This window comes from Leptidea sinapis, chromosome Z (genome assembly GCF_905404315.1).
Source record: "Leptidea sinapis chromosome Z, ilLepSina1.1, whole genome shotgun sequence".
Taxonomy (NCBI): Eukaryota; Metazoa; Arthropoda; class Insecta; order Lepidoptera; family Pieridae; genus Leptidea; species Leptidea sinapis.
In genome coordinates, this window is record NC_066312.1 from 11,379,345 (window position 1) to 11,401,098 (window position 21,754).

The following is a 21,754-nucleotide window of genomic DNA, read 5'->3' on the forward strand; positions in this document are numbered from 1 at the left end:
ACGACAGCATGGGCGATGCTGTATACACGGGCCATGCAGGTCTCTCTAGGTAAATCGTCGACCAGAGCTATCTCGAGCGATTGCCAATTCCACGGCCATCTGGAGAGCAAAGCCAAATCAAGGCTTCGAAGAAACTGGGCGTCATAAACAGAGCACGGCAATACTTGAAGCCAGCCCACATTCTAGTGCTGTACAAATCGCAGGTCTGGCCACATATGGAGTATTGCTGTCATCTCTGGTCTGGCGCACCCCAGTATCAGCTCAATCCATTTGACCGCGTGCAACGCAGAGCAGCTCGAATTCTTAAGTAACGCAACGAATACGTAAAATTCGTAAGACAGTCGGGGAAATTGTGGATGAAAGTTGATTTTTTTGAGAGATAAAAATAATGTAAAATAATTGTAATAGTTTTGAAGTGTAATTTTTTTTTGTAATATAAATTGTCATTTTTGTGTACGATAACGTAGTAATTCAATATTGTATTTAACCAAATAAATGCTAGTACTTTTATACTGAGAAATAAAGCAATTTGAGCGAAATAATTAAACAAAAAAAATATTCAAAAACCATTAATTAACTAATTCAATTAAATTAATTAACCATTCAAAAATATTCAAAAATGCACAACATTAATGTTCAAGTTTTCACTTCTGCCGGCACTCCCGGAGTGCACCCCGTTATTTTTTTATCATTGTACTCACTAATGCCGGTGAATGAGGCAAACATTCTTCTGCTTCTGCCGTTCTCGTTTCAAGTCTTTGTTCATTTCAACCTTTCTTCCGACACCAGGTTGTATAAATAAAGAACAATTGTACCTCAAGATTGGTTATCAATATATAAAGCTGTCTTACCATTATTTATGGAAGGATACGTTCATGTTTTCTGTGTGCCACTGTATTTATTACAGGATAATTACGAATTGAGGTGATTGAAGTATATGTTGTGTTGGGAGGCGATGACGAATATAAACCATACACAAATATGAACGTAACTTCCTTACATCAGTGAGTGCATCTTTCGGCTTCAGTTAGCGAATCACCTATATATATCCGCACCCGTGATCGTTGAACATCGATGGCTTACATTAAAAACAGTGATGACAATTTACAAGACTTTCGCTATTAATTCGGTTAGACAGATTTAAAAAATTCCACTTATGCTAATGCATTATAAATGACAAAATTCATAACAAAATCTAATAAAAAACTAAATAATTTTAATTGTACAAATTGAGCTGACAATTATTATTTAATGGTATTAAGTTTGTCATCGCTGCTAATTTCCAAATAGCAATTATATGTATTAACAACAACTTAAGGTGTATAAGGGTTGAGAAATCGGTTTAGGATAATGTCTATCAACCACGTGATCAAAAAATACCAACCGAGCCGTACATTGTCGTACCATAAAGAAATATACTCCCAATCGCCTATTAAAAGGTCGTCAAAAATGTCCGAGCGGCGTTGTATATACATATACATTAACTTACACATATAACACTAAAACATTCATTCAGATTAACACCTTATTTCGTTGCAGTAATATTTAAAGTCTATTGTATATGCTCATTAGAAGTAGTAACACGACATCACGCGCGAGTCGGACGCGAACACAAGGCATGAACGTTTTGTTTTAGCAGTTGAAATGTAATTGTTAAGCAAAATGATTAAAAACGTAAAGTTAGTTACACAATTTTAATTGCTATTCAGGAGACAGCATTGGTGATGCCATATACACGGGCCATTCAGGTCTTGTATCTTCTATCAACTCCTCTCTTGAGAAGGTCGCGGAATGGGGTAAATTGAACCTTGTCAAATTTAACCCCTAGAAAAGCCAAATTGGCTTCGAAGAAACTGGTCATCATAAATAGAGCACGACAATACTTCAAGCCATCCCACATTCGTGGAAAGCGCAGGTCCGGCCACATACGGAGTATGGCTATCGTCCCTGGTCTGGCGCACCCCATTGCTCGAATTGTCGGGGACCCAGTGCTCTGTGAACGGCTGAATTACTTGGCGTTGCGTAGAGACGTCGCTTCATTGTGTATCTTCTACCGCATTTATCATGGCGAGCGTTCCGAAGAACTGTTTCACCTGATTCCTGCCGTCGAATTCCACCTTCGCACGACACGCCACACACGTGTGGCGGTCGTCCACAGTGCGGTTTTCAAGGAGCTTTCTTCCACGCTGTGGAATGAGCTTCCCTGTGCGATGGTACCTTCAAAAAGCGCGTATTAGTATCAGCCCTTCTTATGATTCCTCTGGTGTTGCAAGAGAATGTGGGCGGCGGTGATCACTGACTACCAGGTGACTCATAGGCTCGTTTTTCCTCCTTTTCCATAAAAAAAGATTGCTGTTATTTGGACAGTTTTTCACTGAACACTTTGTCATTACGTGGCGTTGTATTTAAAGCGCGGTCCATACACAATCGAACGAAAATTTGTTTGTTTTTTTCCGTTTGTTTGTTTCCGAGTCATGGATGTTTAAATGTATTTATGTATATATGTATGTTTATATGAATTTATGTATGTTTAAGTAAGCATATTGTATTAAATATATCATTGTCTTGTAACACATAACACAGGCTATATATGCTTAACTTGGGGCAAGATAATTTGTGTGAAAAGTGTGGCAATATTAAGTGTGTCAAAATATTATACTCGAATATAGTTATAAGCTATTATTACTGCAATGGGCCATCCTGTGTGGCCGTATTTAGATATTCCATAAAATTTACTCAATGTTGTGATCAAGTGTGTTTTGTCACTGTTTTCACTAAGGGCTATTTCGAACTAGTAAGCTAGTAGTTTTCACTGCTATCAAGTTACCTCTACACACAGTTTGTTTTATATAAGAAGTGACGGTAGATTAATCCTGGTGTTCACCCATATGATGGTGACGGTCACGTTGAAGTATCTACTGCGATGATGTTGAACTTCAGGAATAGGACAAACGGTGCTTGCGCTTTGACAGCAAAAAATCCGGCGCTATACTATCTAGAAGAGTCCTATGCAAGCGGTAGAAACCGCCTTCACAAATTTTTAATATTTCTATGATTATTTAGTTTGCCTCAACATTATTTTTTGTGTTTACACACAGAAAATATATTTTACAATTTTACTTATATCTAAGCACAAACATAAAGATATTCGGGCTATACTGTGAACTGCAATCGTCGACCGTTATAAATGATTAATAAAGAGAAAATTTAATATATACTAAACTTAAAAATATATAATATATTTCTTTTATCGCAAAATTGAGAAAACCAGAAAGGACCAAATTAAAAAGCAAACCAGCTCAAAAATTGTATATTTGTTTGATATTATCATAATAGACAGTTCTACGGATATATAATTGTGCAATTTATATTATTTTTTATGAGATTTGGGATGGATCGAGTTCACGGGTCTTTTACGGCCGTTTTCAATAATCAATCTATCCTTAGTTTAACTTACTTGAAGTAGAAATATCTATCCTTTTATGCTTACTTACATTTCAATGACCTATTGACAAATAGCATTGGAATTGGACTATAACTAATAACAAACTAATATTGAACCTAACTATGGATAGCTAAGATTTTGTCATTAAACCGTGATAGAATTGATCCGTAACTAGCGATACGGTATTGAAAACGGCCGATAATGATAAGTAATATCAATATGTCTCAAAATACCAATCTATTTTGCAAAACCACAAGGATTTTAAGAGCTCTTGCCGAATTTATTTTATACATAACAAAGTTGTTCTTGTTCTGGTAAAAGTCATATTTTATGTCTTCGGTATCTCCAACTCAGTGAACAGAAAAGCAGTGCAAGGTTATTTTTAAACGACATTGACCACCGGATGAAACTTTTTGTAGGATATAATAAGGTAATGTACAGAGCACAGACTTCCTGCGCTAAAGTGGCAAGAGAGGCGCCCACGCTTGAGCCATCTGCATACGAAACAAATCATTTGACTGCGCGTATCGTACATATTGTGGTTCAGAATCGCTCAGCACACTTTCAGGAAGTTGAAATGACACAAATCGGTTTAGTCTATACTTCCATCCTATCGTGATACTACTTTGATGAAGTTACCTTTAGTTTTTCAGAGATTCAAAGCATCACATTTGCTTTTGTGCTTTGGTTGTCCAAAGGTAGCTCCCATTACATCGTCCTTTCTAGCTAGTTTGGCAAGCGAGGACAAATTTACGTTTGTTTAAAGTCGAAGTCAAATAAACTTTTTTCAACTAAGCGCTTTTGAATTGTCACTACAAATATTTCTTATAAAATACTGATATTATTATGTGCCTAAAAAGTTGAGCTCGTGAGAAGAACACAGAAGAAACTCAACGGCCACTCTTTTCAATCAAATAGAGTATCTTACAATGGCTGTAATATACATGATAAATGAGTTTTGTAAGGTGCTACAGCTGCATTAAATATTTGAACATGCATCACTAGGATGTTATTATCAATAAATAAACAACGATTATTTTTTTCCGTATTATTGATTGATGTAAAGGTGTTGTGTTGTGATGCTTATTATTATTATGATGTTGATGAAAAATCAATGAAAGAATCTGGGTTACATACAATAAGTATTTATTTTTCTATCATATATATTATTATAACTATAATAGCCACATAGAACAACAGAAACTACAGAAGGATTAACAATAAATATCAGAACGTAACAATAAAAAACAAAGCAGTGATAGCACGAAAATATCAAGACATGTACCTACCGGTAATGAAACCGTACTGACACAACAGGACGAGCTCGAGGGGGTGAAAGAGGAACGGGGGGGGTGTCACGATACAGCGAGGTCCAGAGATAATGTGGCCGTGTAGAATAAACAGCCTTTCCTATTTAAAACCTACCAACCATCTGTTTTTGATATTTTAACAGACTCGTGAGATTGAGAGGTCGTATTCCTGATAAAGATTTAATGAGCTTAGAGAATTAATAGATATTTAAAAAAAAAAAAAATCCGAAGCCGCTCCTCATTCTAGTTTCTGACATGTAGATAGTAAAATAATAATTATAAACACACAAATTATTTAGCACCACATAGGGAATATTTAAAAAAATTGGCAGACAAATTGACAAACAATTTAATTATTAATTTCAATTTATTTTTTAAACTTATTGTCAATAATATATAAAATCAAACAAAAACACTATTTCAACAATGCCCAATTTATATACACATTGAACTTTTCACTAAATCCATTCAACTTCACTTAAAATAAATTTATACTAACACTAATGTTGCACTGTGCAACTTGCACAATACGTCAGCTGTATAGCAACAGATATACTGCTATAAGTATATCAGTGACGCGAACTTACGAGATTTTACCCATCCAACAAGTATCTTTAGATATTTATATTTATTTTAGTAATTATAATGATGATGTCATGAGAATGTCGGTGACGCCAACCCAATAGATTTTCCCTTAAAGCCACTGTTACTATTGTTTACCGTACATTATGTTGCCAAAAAGCACAGTTGTTTTGGTACCACATCTAAATCTCGGTAAATAATGGTAGGTTCATATAAATATTGGATAATACTAAGTACTTAAACATTTTAATATCCACCTAAGAAAAAACACTTGTTAATATAATTTGCTAAGATGCTGGTATATTCTGTAATTTTCACATTTTCCGCGTTGGCTGTATGGGTGTACCTTTGCCATTCGTTGAAGGAAAAAGGAAACCATTGCCCAGAGATTCGATTCCCGCCTATTTAAGCGGCAACTCGAAAACTTGTGGTATTTGTAAGAAAGAAAAATATTTGTTTGTTTAATTTTTGTTTTAATTAAAATTACCTAGTTGTAGAAAAAATATTATGCGACACGTTGTATAATCAGGTCAAAAAACGGTCGTGGCGTCATCTATTGTGATGAGAGCCGCAGGCGAACCATGCCAGTCGTGTTTTTTGATCCTCTTTATACAAATGTGCATTAAATACTATTTCACCCTCGCTTAGTGCTACTGGACTCAGCCAATATGAAATGGTACCTTCATAAAATACGGCTTTCGCACTTTAGAGCTCTGACGGCTGTGAATCTTCACCTGATGACTTGTACGCTTGATTGCTGATAAAAAATTGTCAGCGATTTAATCTCAATTAATTGAAATACAGTACTTGAGTAAATATTAGTATTATAGTGTATAAAGACTGTGGTCAAATCGACCAGCAAATAAATTGGTTATACGACACATTTCCCTTGTGCCGGATGCAATCAATTTGAACATTGCGCATGAACGGTGTCTGTAGCCGTAGTTGTTCGCAGTATACTGTTTTGTTACTATCATAGACATCGAAAACGGCTAAACGGTCGCAGTAAAGTTAAAAATGTGATTACTAGTGACGTGAATTCTCGCTAAGCCTTGCATAACTAAATTATACATTTAAATTTTGCAATACTCAACTGGGTTGTATTCATTGTAGACATAATGACGACATATAATAAAATATATATTTTTATTAGGAGTTGATAATTTTTAAGTGTTCGGTCGGGGATTTCAATTAAAGTGGGTGGTATCACTGATATGTGATGCCACACTTCTCGATAGGCAAGACGGATAGAGATAAGAAGAACGAAAAGCGACAAAAAAGGAAACGAATATCAGATATGAGGTGAGGCAAATAGTATTAATTATTTAAATGAAACTCAAATTCTAATTCTAATATTTTAATTCAAAATAGGATGTGATTTCACTTATTGAAAGTCAAAAACTACCACTCATTCCAAAGAGTTTGCCTCAGACCTGAGAAGAACGAGCGCACAAACTAGACGGGCCTCTTTTTTTTTTCATAAAAATTAATGTTACGAAGTAATATTGTACAATTAAATTTAGTATTTGATAGCGTGAGGGCGGTCGCTCCATTCCCATTCTGTGGTATCATTAAGAAAGTCATGTTAAAGTAAAATTTACCACATAATGTTTTTTTTTAATTTCGCAATATACTTGTTTCGAATTTTTTCTGGGCCATGTTGTAAAAACATAATGTACCTACATCGCCCCACAAAAGACATAACTAACTCGACTTAGCCGAGTAGTAGGCATTATAAGGTTATGTCTGTTGCTGGTGTTAACATTATGGCTATGACATTCACTTGTGTGCCTATGTACATAAATAACATTATCAAGAATATATTGAGAAGCAACAGTCAAGATGTTAATTTCTTTAAATTATTATTCTCTCTATGATTCTTTAAGACCTAGGTTATAAATAGCGCGAATAGCCCTAATCTGCAGCACAAATTATTAAATTATTGTATTAATATCGGCAGCGCTGCCCCATACCAATATACCTCGTCTATTTTTTTAACCTGTATGCTGCAGAGCTAAGTCTGTTCGCCAATCCTTCACTATAGGGGCCCGATTGTAATTTGTAATCCAGAGTAATGCCAAGAAATATAGCAGATTCTACCGGTTTTATCACTTCTCCGAATCTTCTCTTCTAAAACAATTGGTGAAGTGCTGGTGAGCTTGACTGTTACAATTTGATTGAAATAAATATCATCACACCATAGCAGTTATAAAAATATTGATCCCTAATTTTTATCCGTATCAACTATAATTTTAATTGGGTTTTACTAGCTGTCGCTTGGACCACCAAAACGTCATTATTTGTGTAAACTTTTGGATGATTTAATAGGTGATAAGAATGAAAAATAATATATTAATAAATTATAGATTTTTACGCAGAATAAATAATCAAATTTTGTAAGTGTAATTAACTGTCCACATTTTCATGTCTTTAGACCAACTTATCCAAAATCAAATAATAAAAACAATAGCCCTAATGACTTAAATAATTATATCAGTAAATAAATACTTATTTCATGTCAGTATAATGAAATAACCTGTATAATAGCCCATCTAATTAATTCCATTAACTGACTGTATTGACAACAATGCTATGATTGCTGATTTTTATGTGTATGTGACCTATTTTATCTCAAGGACGGCTTAACCGACCATGATGAAAATAGATACCGACGAAGTAAGAACATGTGATTTCACAAGTGATAAGATGTATAATATATTATCAGTTTACCTGCCGTTTGGTGTACTTAGAACAAAAAATTATGCATATGAAAGACTAGATATAACATGATATTCTGAGCACCTTGTGGCACCATAAGATATATGAATGCCTTAGGATTGAGTAAATAACTTGTGGTCATTTGTTATTATAATTCCAGAGCGAATGGCGGATAAGCTAATGTTATATTATATTCTATTGTAAAACAGTAATTAAGTTTGACCAGTGGGAGTACCACAACGGCGCCTATTTCTGCCGTGAAGCAGTGATGTGTGCCTCACTGTGTTTCGGTCTGAAGGGCGCCGTAGCTAGCGAAATTACTGGGCAAATGGGACTTAACGTCTTATGTCTCAAGGTGACGAGCGCATTTGTAATGCCGCTCAGAATTTTTGGGGTTTTTCAAGAATCCAGAGCAGCACTGCATTTTAATGGGCAGGGCGTATCAATTACCACAAGCTGAACGTCCTGCTCGTCTTGTCCCTTATTTTCATAAAAAAGGCTTACTTAACTTTTTAAAGAATAACCAGGAACCAGGTTATGATATTTAAGCAATTACTGACGTAATGTAATTAAAAACAATAACTTTGAGAGGTTCTTGCGCTGTTTCTTTTCTCTCAGCTTTTTTCTGTAGCTGTGGTAGTGATTTCATCAACAATAATAAGTTATCTCCAAGAAGCCTTTTGAAAAAATATATTTAAGACTTAATCTCTGTATGTTGCGGTAATCTTACTCGAATATCATCCTGTCCCAAAAATGGAAAATAATTATTCTCTTTTCCCACAGGGTCGATATTCGCGGCCTAAAGTGCGCAAAAGCACTCAGAGCTGTAAAAGTTGCCATGTACGAAAGCAGTTGCTCCTACACCGGAGCCCTAGAATTCAAGAGAAGTGCTTTGAAAGAAGAACCCTGGCCGGCCACAGAATGGCCACCTTATCGCATTCACCAGTCGACTTTCGAGCAATTAAAACAGAGTGTGGAGAAAGCCAAAGCTGCGTTACAGGATCGATCTGGATTTTTGGGAACTGCTTCTGCTTTCGGTGACTTTTATGGAGGTCAGTTGGCACAGGATGGGTCAAACACAATTGGTTTTGGAAGGACATCGAGAACGGAAGACTCAATGCTGGGAATCGATAAGAGCAAAAGTATAGGTAAGATATTTGCTTTACAATTAAGTATTATTTATATAGAAAATGTTTACATGCATGTATGTTTTACTCATTAATCTAACTACCAAGTAGATTTAATAAACTGATTCTTAAGAATGGTACAAGCCTTAAATCTAGCTAAGTGAATGTGTAAACATGTTATTAAAATCCAAGTGATAAATTATCAAACATTCCGAAAGATTTTCACATACATTTGGTGGGTATGCTCCGCCACACACGTAACGAATCCCACAAAACAATTACGCAATATATTTATTGATATATTTTTTTTAAATCAAAACACCCAGATTTTTAGTATCGTGTGGCTTCATTAAATTAAACGTAGTTCACCAGCAACACTTTACTTCTAAAAGACACAAAAGCTGTTGTCAAAAAATTATTTTCGGTGGTTCAAACAAGTTGTATTTTTTTAAGGAGGAATTATGAGAAAACACAACAACATAAGTGATACTGATAGTAAAGTTTGTGAGTTTATCTACTGAACCGATTTCGAAAATTCTTTACCAATAGAAGGCCATATGATTTGTGAGTGTCATAGGCAATTTATATATTTATGTATCTATTTGGATTGTACTAGATATTCTGGAATGATTTAGAGATTTCTAGAATAACTTGAAGACTTTTCAAATGTAAGCCTATATTGTAATCAGATGAATATGCTTTAGAAAATTTCATAAAGATTTAATAATTTCTTGAATAATCTAGAACACCTCAGAATAATTTGGAAATCACTGAAATGTATTTCAAGGCTGTGATATCGAGCTCTGATATTTGAAAGGTTAGAAAAAATTCTAGAAAGACTTAGAAATTTGTCTATCTAGAATATTTGAGAATGATTTAGAAAGCTGTAAAATAGGTGCCACGGTACTGAACGATCAAGAATATGTTAGAAATTTTGTGCAATTGTGTCATTGAAGGAAATTAAAGGTCAGTTACAGTTTGAACAAAAGTCATCATGATATTAGTGCGTGCGTGTTTAAACAGAAACAAGTAAAATTAATTTATGCAATTGTGAAGAGTTGTATTTAGTTAGTTTTTTCGGATAAATCATAGCTGGATGTTTACCAGTGGCAAAAGAGAGGGTTGCCACATACTCACAATTAAATTTGGATGAAAAAAAAATTCACTCAAATCAAATCGATGGCACTACCAAAGCAGAATTCCCAAATCCGGTTGATAATCTATAATATGAAATAAACGTGAAAAAAATTTTTGAAACTTGTAGATTGACCATCAATAAGACGCAAGGAATGACATCCTGATTTTGTAGAGGTATTTTAATAAAAAAACTGTTTTTCACATGGTCAAGCTACATGGAGTAGCTTTTTCACGCGTACGGGACAGATAGAAAATTTATTTGTTTATCCACCAGAATGCGAAACTGTAAACGTAATATATAACAATGTATTTAAACAAAAAGTTTGTTTAGTATATCAGTAAATATTAGATGATTTAAGATATTAATGTCTAGTCATAAGATATTTATGAAAAAACATGTCTTTTATACGAAAAGTTGTGAAGTAAGTTGTGATAGATTATAAACATTAACAAAATATAACTATACAATTAAAAGTGACCTAGCGAAGCGAGAATAAAGTCGGAGAAAAAACGGTCCAATGAAAACTTTTTCTTACGAACGCTGCTTCAACTATAATATTTTGTATAAAATGTGTATATTATATTATTTTTTTTGTAAATATACGTGTGGCACAGTCGCAGTGGCACATATGGTTACACTGGTAAATGCGATTGAAGTCGCGGGTACCAGCTAGTAATTAAATTGTACTATATCAGGGTTAGTTCGGATACAAAATAATTTCAGATAGTTCAGTTTTTGAGTCACACCACACACAACCAGCGCAACGCATTGATAGACAGGGAACATAAGTGAGAGGCATAACGAAACCACGTTTCGTGCTATGTTGCCAGATAAAAAAAATATAAAAGGTGGAGTTATCCAGACCTTCCCTGTATCCGAACTTACCGTAATACAACTTATTCCACCGTTATTATGCACAAAAATAAATTGCTTTTTTATATAATTACTCGCTTATGAAATATAATTGGGTTATCTAAAGGAAAAACGTTGAATCTATAAAACTTTATACCCAGTTGTGAAATTTATCGACTCTTAATTCCAATTTAACAACTCAGATAAAGTAACAATTATTATTCATAGTCAGCCGAACCCCTTTGCTTATATACAGAAGCTGTAGGTATCGTAAGGTGGGGTGTTTCTTCGGATAACAATCTCTGAAAGGGAGAAAATTCTGGGCGTGTGAGTTACCCTACATCCCCACCGTTGCCATGGAAACACAACCGCCCAAGCCCGCCCTAGCTGGATCATCACAGCTCTAAATACTGTCTGAGAGAATAAAATTTTATTATCTCAGTGGAGTTCATTATTACGAAAGTTGCCCCGGGATGCCGTTTCCCGAAGCTTAACGAGGACGCCGATTGTCGAGGCAAATGCATTTCAATTGAAATTTCCAACTGCATTTTTAATGTTGACAGTTAAGTCGTTACTGAAACAAAATTGGAGGTAACATTCAGGAGCAGTTGGAATTTGTGGTTAAAAAGAGAAAATGTGATTGTAAGATTATCTATTTGTCAGATTCCAGCTGAGTTTTGTATTCAAAAATTCAAAAATTTCATTCCACCGCTTCTATAATAAATAGGCTTTATTCAGATCAACAGAAATATTACTTAACTGATATTTGATTCTTTTGAAATCTCCTTAATTAACCCTACTTTATTGAAATCTTTCTTTGACTTACTTTACTGAATACAATAATAGTATTATATCCACATATTTTTATTAATTAAATTTACATAAAATAAGATTTGGCACGATTTATTCTGTGTAACAGTTGCAAAGCGAAGTGAAAAGAAATATGAAAAATCTCTCATTACTCTTAAGTTATCTTGTATTAAAAGTATATCGCTATTTGTCTCATGAAAATATGTTTACACTCTTAAGACAATTTATTTAATCAGGCGTTATTTTATTTCTATAATTGTCTAAATATTATTTTAGTGTCAGTGTATGTGTGGGCCGGAGTTAAGTATATTCCTCTTATAAAAATCCTTAAAATAATTAACACGAAACTCATAATATTGAGACACTTCCAAGACGTTACCTTATAGGAAAATTGATAAAGGGTAGGCAAATATAATATATAATATTATATTCAAATATAATATTCACACTATAAATATGTGCATATATACTACAAGTCGCGCGAATAAGTTGATATTGTAACGGGGACAATACCACTACAATCTAAAATGCATAACGAAAACATATTATCATCCACCAAAAAATTCCTATATACATTCCTTGAGAGGAGTGCTACTCCACAAAACACATAGTCATATATGCCATTTTTAGTGATTCGCCGAATGGTGTTGGAGTTACACGAATCATGTAGCATACTAGCTGCGAGTGCCCGGTGCGTTCATTCACCTAAAAAAATGCATAATATGTATAAAATTTCGACCGCTAAAATGGTTCGAAAGATAAAAATCACTGTCAGCGACGTCCACTATCCTTTATGTGTGGTAAAGTTTTATTTCAATTTAGGTGAACATACGTACATTCTCTTTTATATTATAGCTCAAAAAGCACTGCACCGATCTTCATGCTTTTTTCACCAATGTATAGATAGCATGGTTCTCGAGGAAGGTTAAGATATACATATTTGTATACGTTAACGATATTTGTTGGAGGTGTCGGAAAAAAATAAGCCGTCTGGGAGCTTTCAACGAAAACGCTGTCTTAGCCCTTTGAGATATAACAAAATAATGTATGGTGGAATTGTGTATCTTATATACAGTAAAGTCATGTCACTAAGTCATAAGGATTACATAATATATCCACTTTAATACTTAACAAAAATGGCAATTATAATCTGCTATAAAAACCTGTTTACACAAATAAGATATTGATCCTTATCAATTTATCACTACATCTATTATATAAAATTCTCGTGTCATGGTGTTAAACTTTGAACTCCTCCGATACGGCTTGACCGATTCTCATGAAATTTTGAGTGCATATTGGGTAGGTCTGAGAATTGGACAACATCTATTTTTCATCTCCCTAAATGTTAAGGGTGGTCCACACGAAATTTTTTTTACATTTTTTTTAAGTTTGTTTGATTATGAGTCAGCATTCAAAATACATGCAACTTCAAATTTTCACCCATCTACGATCAACAGCTACTTTTGTATCGCGATTTTAATATCGGCAATGCAACGTTGACTTGCAATGCTGACTCATAATCAAACAAATTAAAAAAAAATGTCAAAAAAATAAAAATAAAATTTGGCGTGGACCACCGTTAATATTGAGGGGAATGAAAAATAGATGTTGTCCGATTCTCAGACCTACCCAATATGCACTCAAAATTTCATGAGAATCGGTCAAGCCCTTTCGAAGGAGTTTAACTACAAACACCGCGACATGAGAATTTTATATATTAGATGTACCCGAGGCTGCAACTAACTTAACCATTATAACATCTAGTTTTTATTTGTCAAATTGTATATATATATATATCTGTGGCTCTTTGTCACATTTGGTGTTTCTTTTTCAATTTCATTTATAATTAAGAAATCTACGTAAATATATTGGTTGGCTGATTGTAAAAAATATAAATATATAAAATCAAATGTTCACTACCGATTGTTTTGAAATTTCTACACAACATTGTGTTCATATCGGAGCATGTTTTATCGACTTATGAACGAATATATATAAAAATTCAGAAAATGTGTCTTCCCCTAAGATTAAGGAATGGTCTCTGCTGCGCTCCAACTGATACCGCACTACTTAAGAGCAATAGCTTTTTTATTGCGGCAACTAATAGATGCTTGTGTGCGTGGCATCTTGACACTCAACGGCATCTTTCAAATTTTGTAACATACGCTTCGTGTTACTGTAAAATACTTACTGATGATATATCCAAGTGTCCAATTTTTACAAAATTTTACTACACAACCCGGCTTTTCGGTTTCAATTATAAGCAAAGTTAACAGAACATGTGGCACGTCAATGTCACACATTGTTCGAGACTTGTTCGTGTACGCCCACTTGGGCGTAGTAATAGTTGCCACACTTTGCGACTACGCCTGCGATATCTAGAGAACGAAGAACGGAGTCTTCCCTTTATGTTTGAGAAACTGTCAACATGAAATGAGAATATTCAACAAGAAATCAAAATGAATACAAACGAACACATTTACATAAAACTCAAATTAGCACAAAAATCCACGTGCCGTTTTAAAGGGAGCTACTACCCCACTTTTGAGATGTTATCATTTCTCCTTATAAATATTATGTTCCTCTTAAAAAGTTTTTATTTTCACATGCTTAAATGCATGGGAGTGCAGTAATATTTGCGAAAATAGTGGATAACTCAGAAATTACGGAATTACTCTTGAAATAATTTTTAAAATTAGTTAAGTATACAAATAAATACCTAACTCAAACCCTAAAAATCTTAACTCTTTCTTATACATAGGAATTCATAGATGAGTAAGTGTTTTGTGCGAGTTTCGATATTATATTATTACTAGCTGACCCAGCAAACGTTGTATTGCCGATTTTAATATCGCGATACTAAAGTAACTGTTGATCGTAGATAGGTAAAAATTTGAAGTTGTATGTATTTTTAATGTTGACGCATAATCAAACAACTTTAAAAAAAAAGTCAAAAAAATAAAAATTTGGCGTGGACCACCCTTAACATTTTGGGGGATGAAAAATAGATGTTGTCCGATTCTCAGACATACCCAATATGCACTCAAACTTTCATGAGAATCGGTCAAGCCTTTTCGAAGGAGTTTAACTACAAACACCGCGACATGAGAATTTTATATATTATATGATCAAGTGTTATTTATCTCTAATTTGTTGTCATTTATCTTAATAGTGATTTTCATTACTATAACAATAGAAATAAGGGATTGCTTGTAATTCTAGTTGGCTTCATAAGATACGTTAAATAGCTTTAAGGGTAAATGCATATAAACACTTTTATAATAAAGTCCCAGCCATTGTTAAGGCACTATCTAGAAATAAATTTAAATGTTTTACTAAAAAATGGCTCTGTTGTAAATCCTACTACTTCACAGCTGAATATCTAAGCGATCGGACAGCCTGGGGCTAGATTATGATTATTTTGATTGCAATGACAATACAAAAATAATGCTGGGAGAGTTTCGGAATAAGCATCATGTTACTTCATATTTTGTCAAGCGTAAATCGGAAATTTCCTATGAAAGTGGGAATTTTGAATATAGTTTGAAGGCCTATTCTATGAAAAAATTTAAAGACTAGCAGTGAGACTAGTAACCATATAAGTTGGTGATCTAAAGCTGCCACTACCTATACATTTATATAATATACAGAACAATCATAATAATATATCTCCCATCGCTAAGGCAGAGTTCGTAAGAAACGTTTTCGTTTAACTGGTTTTTCTCCGAATTAATTTACAAATACCAATCACGAAAAAGACTCATCTGTTTTGGGATTAATACGTAGCCACAAACAATGTGCTTTCAATTGGTAATAGAATTTTCAAAATCGGTTCAACAGATCCAGAGATTACCTCCTACAATCTCACAAACTTTACCTCTTTGTGATATTGGTATAGATTGGGTGGTCGGTACTTTAGATATAATCACGATAAAATATACCAATAAATAACCCGTACGATGTGAATATTGATTTTTTAATGTTTATTGCGTAAGGGCTGGGGTTGTTTCATAATTCATATTCATTAGTGGATCTGGTTTGAATGCGGCGGACTTAATCAAAATCAATGGAACACACTTTTTTGCTATAACCGAATTCATTTAATTATCTCTATTGATCGCAATCGTTTACCATAGTATGCTTTATTTTACAACTTTTAAACCCAAACGAACAGTTTGTTCATATTATCTTGTGTTTTCACTTATTAATTTACATTTATTTTACGACTTAGGTACTCGTGTAAGCTTGTAAGGCATTGAGTGTTTTACACCTTGTTTGATAATAATTTGTACAACGATGAAGCTATTGATTTAAAAGAAAAGTAATGAGTTTCTTGCGACTTCTTCTCATAAAAGCACATCCTATTCCGAAGTGGTGGTAAACGCTAAAAAAGACTTTTAACATTCGTAATTGTCAGCCATCCATCTATTATGAAACCGGAGCAAAAAGTTTAGTTTTCATGTAACTAAGTATAAGTACTAGCACCAAAGTCTCCATTCTCCAAGAACTTGGCATAAAACAAAGCCTTTCGGTGTTAATACAGAGTCGCTTTCGTAAGTTCTTCGGATACGTCTCCTGGCGCGAGAGTGAGTCCATTGAGCGCCTTGTCGTGCAGGGCAAAGTGGAGGGCACGAGATGGCGAGGAAGGTCGCCCATGTGATGGTACGACAAAATTAAGTCTGCTGTGGGTGTTCAATTGAACGAGTGTACCAGACTGTCGGCTAGCAGGAAAAAGTGGGGAACGCTCGTGGGGCGAATCACATCTGCCCCAAAAGATTTCACTTCGTGATGACCACGGCCGCTCTGTCAAGATTGTAACGAAGAAGAAGTATAAGTAGATAACTGTACTTTGATATTTTAAAGCAGGAATTGAACACTTACGCCAATAAGGCAATCCGCAACCACCACTCAACCCTCGAATAACAAACAAACAATTATATCACAATCATTGCGCACTCGAGCGAAATGTATAAATCAGGGATGATAATGGGGTTAGATAGTGACATCGTTCTTAACGCGTATCAGTAACAATAGATGGCGCGCGTCGCAATTGCGCAGGCGCACGCCGTTGATGTTTTGGTGCCATTTCATGGGAACCATGGCGAATACAATGAACACTTAATTGTGCGAATGGAATACCAGTAATGATGCGACCCCTCTCGATGTTCCCGAGCCGTTAAGTGTTTCGGCATATTTATACAATATAAATAGCAGAAAACATATTGCACTTCATGCAATTTTGTGCTCGGACTGACGCGTAACTTTTTAGCGTGGGATACTTACGATTAATTGTCAGTCTGTAGGGAGTTTACTGACACTTATTGCAGTTCAACGTATTAGTGTAAAACTGATACATTTACGGCCGTTCCCAATATACTATCTACAGATAGAGATAAATTACTACCTTCTACTGTCAGTAATTAGCTGTCAATAATCTGAAGCTGTACCAATATATCCGATAAGTCATTCTTATCGCCTTATAATGGGACGCGTGAATCGCAATTTTCATACAAACTTCTATCGCTGGTAAGCTATACGTATTGACAGACATAGTGTACGGATGAGTTCCCGTCGCTAAGTTTATTGGGGCAGAACAGTCAACGATAGTTACGATTTTTATCTCAAGTAGGCGACAACCGTAGATAGACTGAATATTGTGAACGGCCGCTAAAACTCTTTATAAATCGACACATCATTGCTCAAGATACCTAGTGTGTGTTTTATAAATTGCAATAAAATATAATGCTAGTATTGTTTTCAGGTACAGATAAACTTAGCGGGCTAAGTAAAGGTTATTCGTCAAGCAGCCTCACAGAATCATTGCGTTCAACGAAATGTACGGGTAAGTATTAACATGTGACTTACAGAACTAAAAAGGAAACATTAGCAGCGTGCTTCTATACAATTATCTCGATTATTTCCTAGGTTTGGACGCTAGATCAATATTCCTTTTAAATAAGATTAATATCATCATTATCTGTAAGTTTCTTGATGTTTTTATTTTTGTAAGCGCAAAATTACTTCAAAAAGTATTTAAAACGGATTAATCTTATAGGCTGTAAAGGAAGTCTCTAAACTCTACTGAAAAATTCAAACGGTCCATCACACAATATGTCCTTCAAAAATATTGTTAAGATTGGTCTTGTTATATTAAGCATGTTTTATAGTTTTTTTTACAAACGTACACATAAAAACACAAATGATTCCTCTTTATAATATTACTTTAGATAGACAATGAAGTATTTATATCTGGAACCGGCTTAAACATAAAAAGCACGACTCGAGTTCAACTTGTTACATGATTGATAGAACACATTTACTAACACACACAACACCAACTATTGTTTTACATTAAAAATATTCGTCGAAGAAATATATATAGCAATGTAGTTTTCTAATATTCTGTTTTACTAAATTAAGCCAGATTTTCTCTTGTTTTACGCAAAAGTTTTGGTACAACCTTAGATTTGAACCCGTTACTTCAAAGATATTGTTATACCTCCCAACTACCCATCTCGTTATAAGAAATACCATGATACGACACGTAAATGTCCCACTATCTAATATCCCCTAGGATTTATAATATCGACACCACGACAAGGCGACTATATCGAGCTACATTCACTGGTGTGTCTTTAGAATAAATAACTTTTCACTTATCTCACCCCTATGACGTCACCGGAGTAGGCTGATTAATGACGTCACGCCCCTCGCCTCATAGCAACGTAGGTATACTGCAGTTATCACAACAACCTTCATATTAATGGCCCATTCGCGTTCATGTTCATATATTTATAACAGTTTATTTGTATATGTAAGCTAAGAGCTTAGGATGATATCCATATAAGGCGATAGATACACTATTTATATAAGAAAGAATATATAATGTACTGAGAACCTCCGATTACATTTATTAACAGCTTTATAGCTAGTCTAATATATAAAATTTTCGTGTACCGGTGTTTGTTACCAAACTCCTCCGAAACGGCTGAAACGATTTGTATGAATTTTTCTGTGCATATCGGGTAGGTCTGAGAATCGGACAACATCTATATTTTCCCACGTGACCCACGCCTAAATATATTTTTTATTTTATTTTATTATGATTCAGCATTGAAAGATACAGATAACTTCAAATTTCCGCCATTCTATGATCTACAACTATTTTTGTATCGCGATTTATATATTATTCTGTTCCATCCACAGATCCGCTATAGGATTGCAAGATGGCAGTCGAATACATACATATATGTAATAAATACATACAATAATTGTAGTACGATATATTTGGTACGTCTGAGAATCTGTTGCATCTATTTTTTATACCCCAAAAAAATTATAGCACTTGGAGGACATTTTTTTAATTGAACATCTTCATTTTTATTATTTGTTATTTTAGTAGCAAAAAATTAAGCATTTTAACTGTTGCCGTTAATTAGATGCAACCCACCGATAGACGCTAAGTACGAAACCCATACATATGTACTTAAACACATTAAAACACAGTCAAATTGTAGAATCACTAGTTGCTAATAATAGAACCCACATCTTCAAAGATCTAACCAGTATCGGCTCCGATTTACATCAAGAATGCTCACTGCTCAAATTGGCCAAGATGCAATTATTATTGTTGAAATAATTAGTTCACCACAAAAGCATTAAAAGATTCAACGGAGCGTTACTTCAAAGCGGCAATTAGAAGTATTAAGCTCAGAACTGACAAAGAAACGCTTAGTTCGCTTCGTGAAGCGATGACACCAGTCTAAGGGTTAGATGTCTCATGTTAGTAAGTTACAGTGAAGGGCATTCACTTAAATCAAATCTTACAACAAACTAGGTACGAGCTTTTAGTTGCACTTAAGGCGCAGTCACACCTCAATATCCACAAAAATTGGTTTCTTTGAGAGTCGATTATAACATAGCATATTAAAAATTTTCCGACGCAAAAAAAACAGTGCCCAAAGAAGGACTTAAAGAACATCTTGAACCATATAGAATATTTATATGTAATTTGAAATATCCAATAAAAAATTTAGAAGTTGCTCCCCAAAAATAAACTTTGGAGTCGAAAATGTCTGAATTTTCAGCTATAACAACATTCTTTTTTTACAGTATTTAATAGAATTAGTACTTTTCTAAAACATAAACCGAACGATTTTTCAATTTAATATGTAAATTTTGAGTAAACAAATGAAAATCAGTAAACTAAATGCCCATTTGCAGCTTAGCCACGTGATCAACACAAATATTGTAGGCTTTGTTGTAGCGCTTACAATACTAGTCAGTCCGCGCCTTAACTGCACTTGTTTAGGTATTTTTGAATATAGCTTAGCTTTATTTAATTCCTCAATAATAAAATAATATCTGGACGACCGAGCCTTGCTCGGATTTTTAATAATATACAAAACTTGAACAAAAGAAAATCTAATCCGGGGTCTTCTGCTTTCCTGATCACCCAACGTCCCATCTGAGCTATTATAGTCTTGTATATAGTGGCGAAATTTACCTTCATTCATTAAAACACGTATAAAAGTACATTTATTCAAAAACCTAGCTAGATCTATTTCTCGCCCCCAAAACTACCTGGATACTCAATATCAGTAAAATCATCGGAGCCGTTTCCGAGTTTCAGAATATATATACCTATATTTATACAGGAATAGCTCGTTAAAAAGATATAAGATAAGATAAATTTACTTCGGGGATCCAGTTCTCTTAAAACGGCACAATCGTTTGACGTGCAAAAGTTATTGCTTCGTTTAAGTTTTTCTGCTATGATGATGAATAAACAAGTCATTAATGTTATAGTTTAATATATATATATATACTAGCTGACCCGATAGACGTTGTTCTGTAGATGATAAAAACAATACTGTTTTATAGGAATTTGTCAATAATATTTCAAAGCATCAAGAATTATTTCGTAAAAAATGCTCCCTGTTGTTATAATAAAATTCTTTCACAGCAGAACTGTCAAACCGTGCGCCAATAAATTTTCTCACAGAAAATATGTACATACAAAACAAATATTGGAAATAAAAATAATTATGGATCCCAAATCGAAACAAAAACTATCCTATCTCTCAAGTTGGACTAAACTGCCCTCCATGAAGTAATCCCCATTGAAATCCGTTCATTACTTTAGGAGTACATTGCGGACAAAAAACGTGTCACGTAATTTATATATATTATTAGATATTATAGTCAAATTAAGACATATAGTACAAATATACCTAATCTATTAATAACAAAATGTTAAAATACACACGTGACCTCACTCGAAAGTTCTTCGCAGCTCTTAATTAGAGTATGCCTATCACATTGTGGTGCCACGTGGCTCAATTTAGTTACAGCCATCATGTAAGGACTGGTACCTACGACGTCGACATTTGTATTATACAGGGTGTTGCAAAAGTAATGTTTAACAATGACATCATTAATTTGAAAAAACATTAAGGTAAAAATGTGGACATTTGGCCACTTCCCGTTCACATTTCTGGTCATTTTACAGTATTTTTAATTGTTCCTGGTTTATGCAGGGCCACGCTTATCTTTGAATATTTTTGGAAGTCTATCTACAACATACCACAGACCTCGCAAACTTTGAATATAACCTTAAAAAAGAAATTGGCCCCTTTTTTCAGATCATTAAAATATGTTTTGCGAGCAGAAATTCAAAATGTATTTAAACAATATGTTCATCAAGAACAAATCGAAATTATTTATTTACATCAACATAAAATTCAGAAAAGAATGAGTAGTCAGCATA

The 21,754-nt window shown here is 34.2% G+C and overlaps 1 protein-coding gene across 1 annotated transcript in view; it reads left to right on the forward strand.

The window, feature by feature from the left end:
• Window positions 1-6,319: 6,319 nt before the first annotated feature.
• Window positions 6,320-21,754, forward strand: part of LOC126979061 (DNA-binding protein D-ETS-3) — a 102,856-nt gene continuing 87,421 nt past the window's right edge. The window contains exons 1-3 of the mRNA XM_050828250.1: window positions 6,320-6,639; window positions 8,839-9,203; window positions 17,747-17,827. Of these exons, the coding sequence (XP_050684207.1) occupies window positions 6,557-6,639; window positions 8,839-9,203; window positions 17,747-17,827 (529 nt within the window). The 5' untranslated portion in view covers window positions 6,320-6,556. The remainder of the gene's footprint in view (window positions 6,640-8,838; window positions 9,204-17,746; window positions 17,828-21,754) is intronic.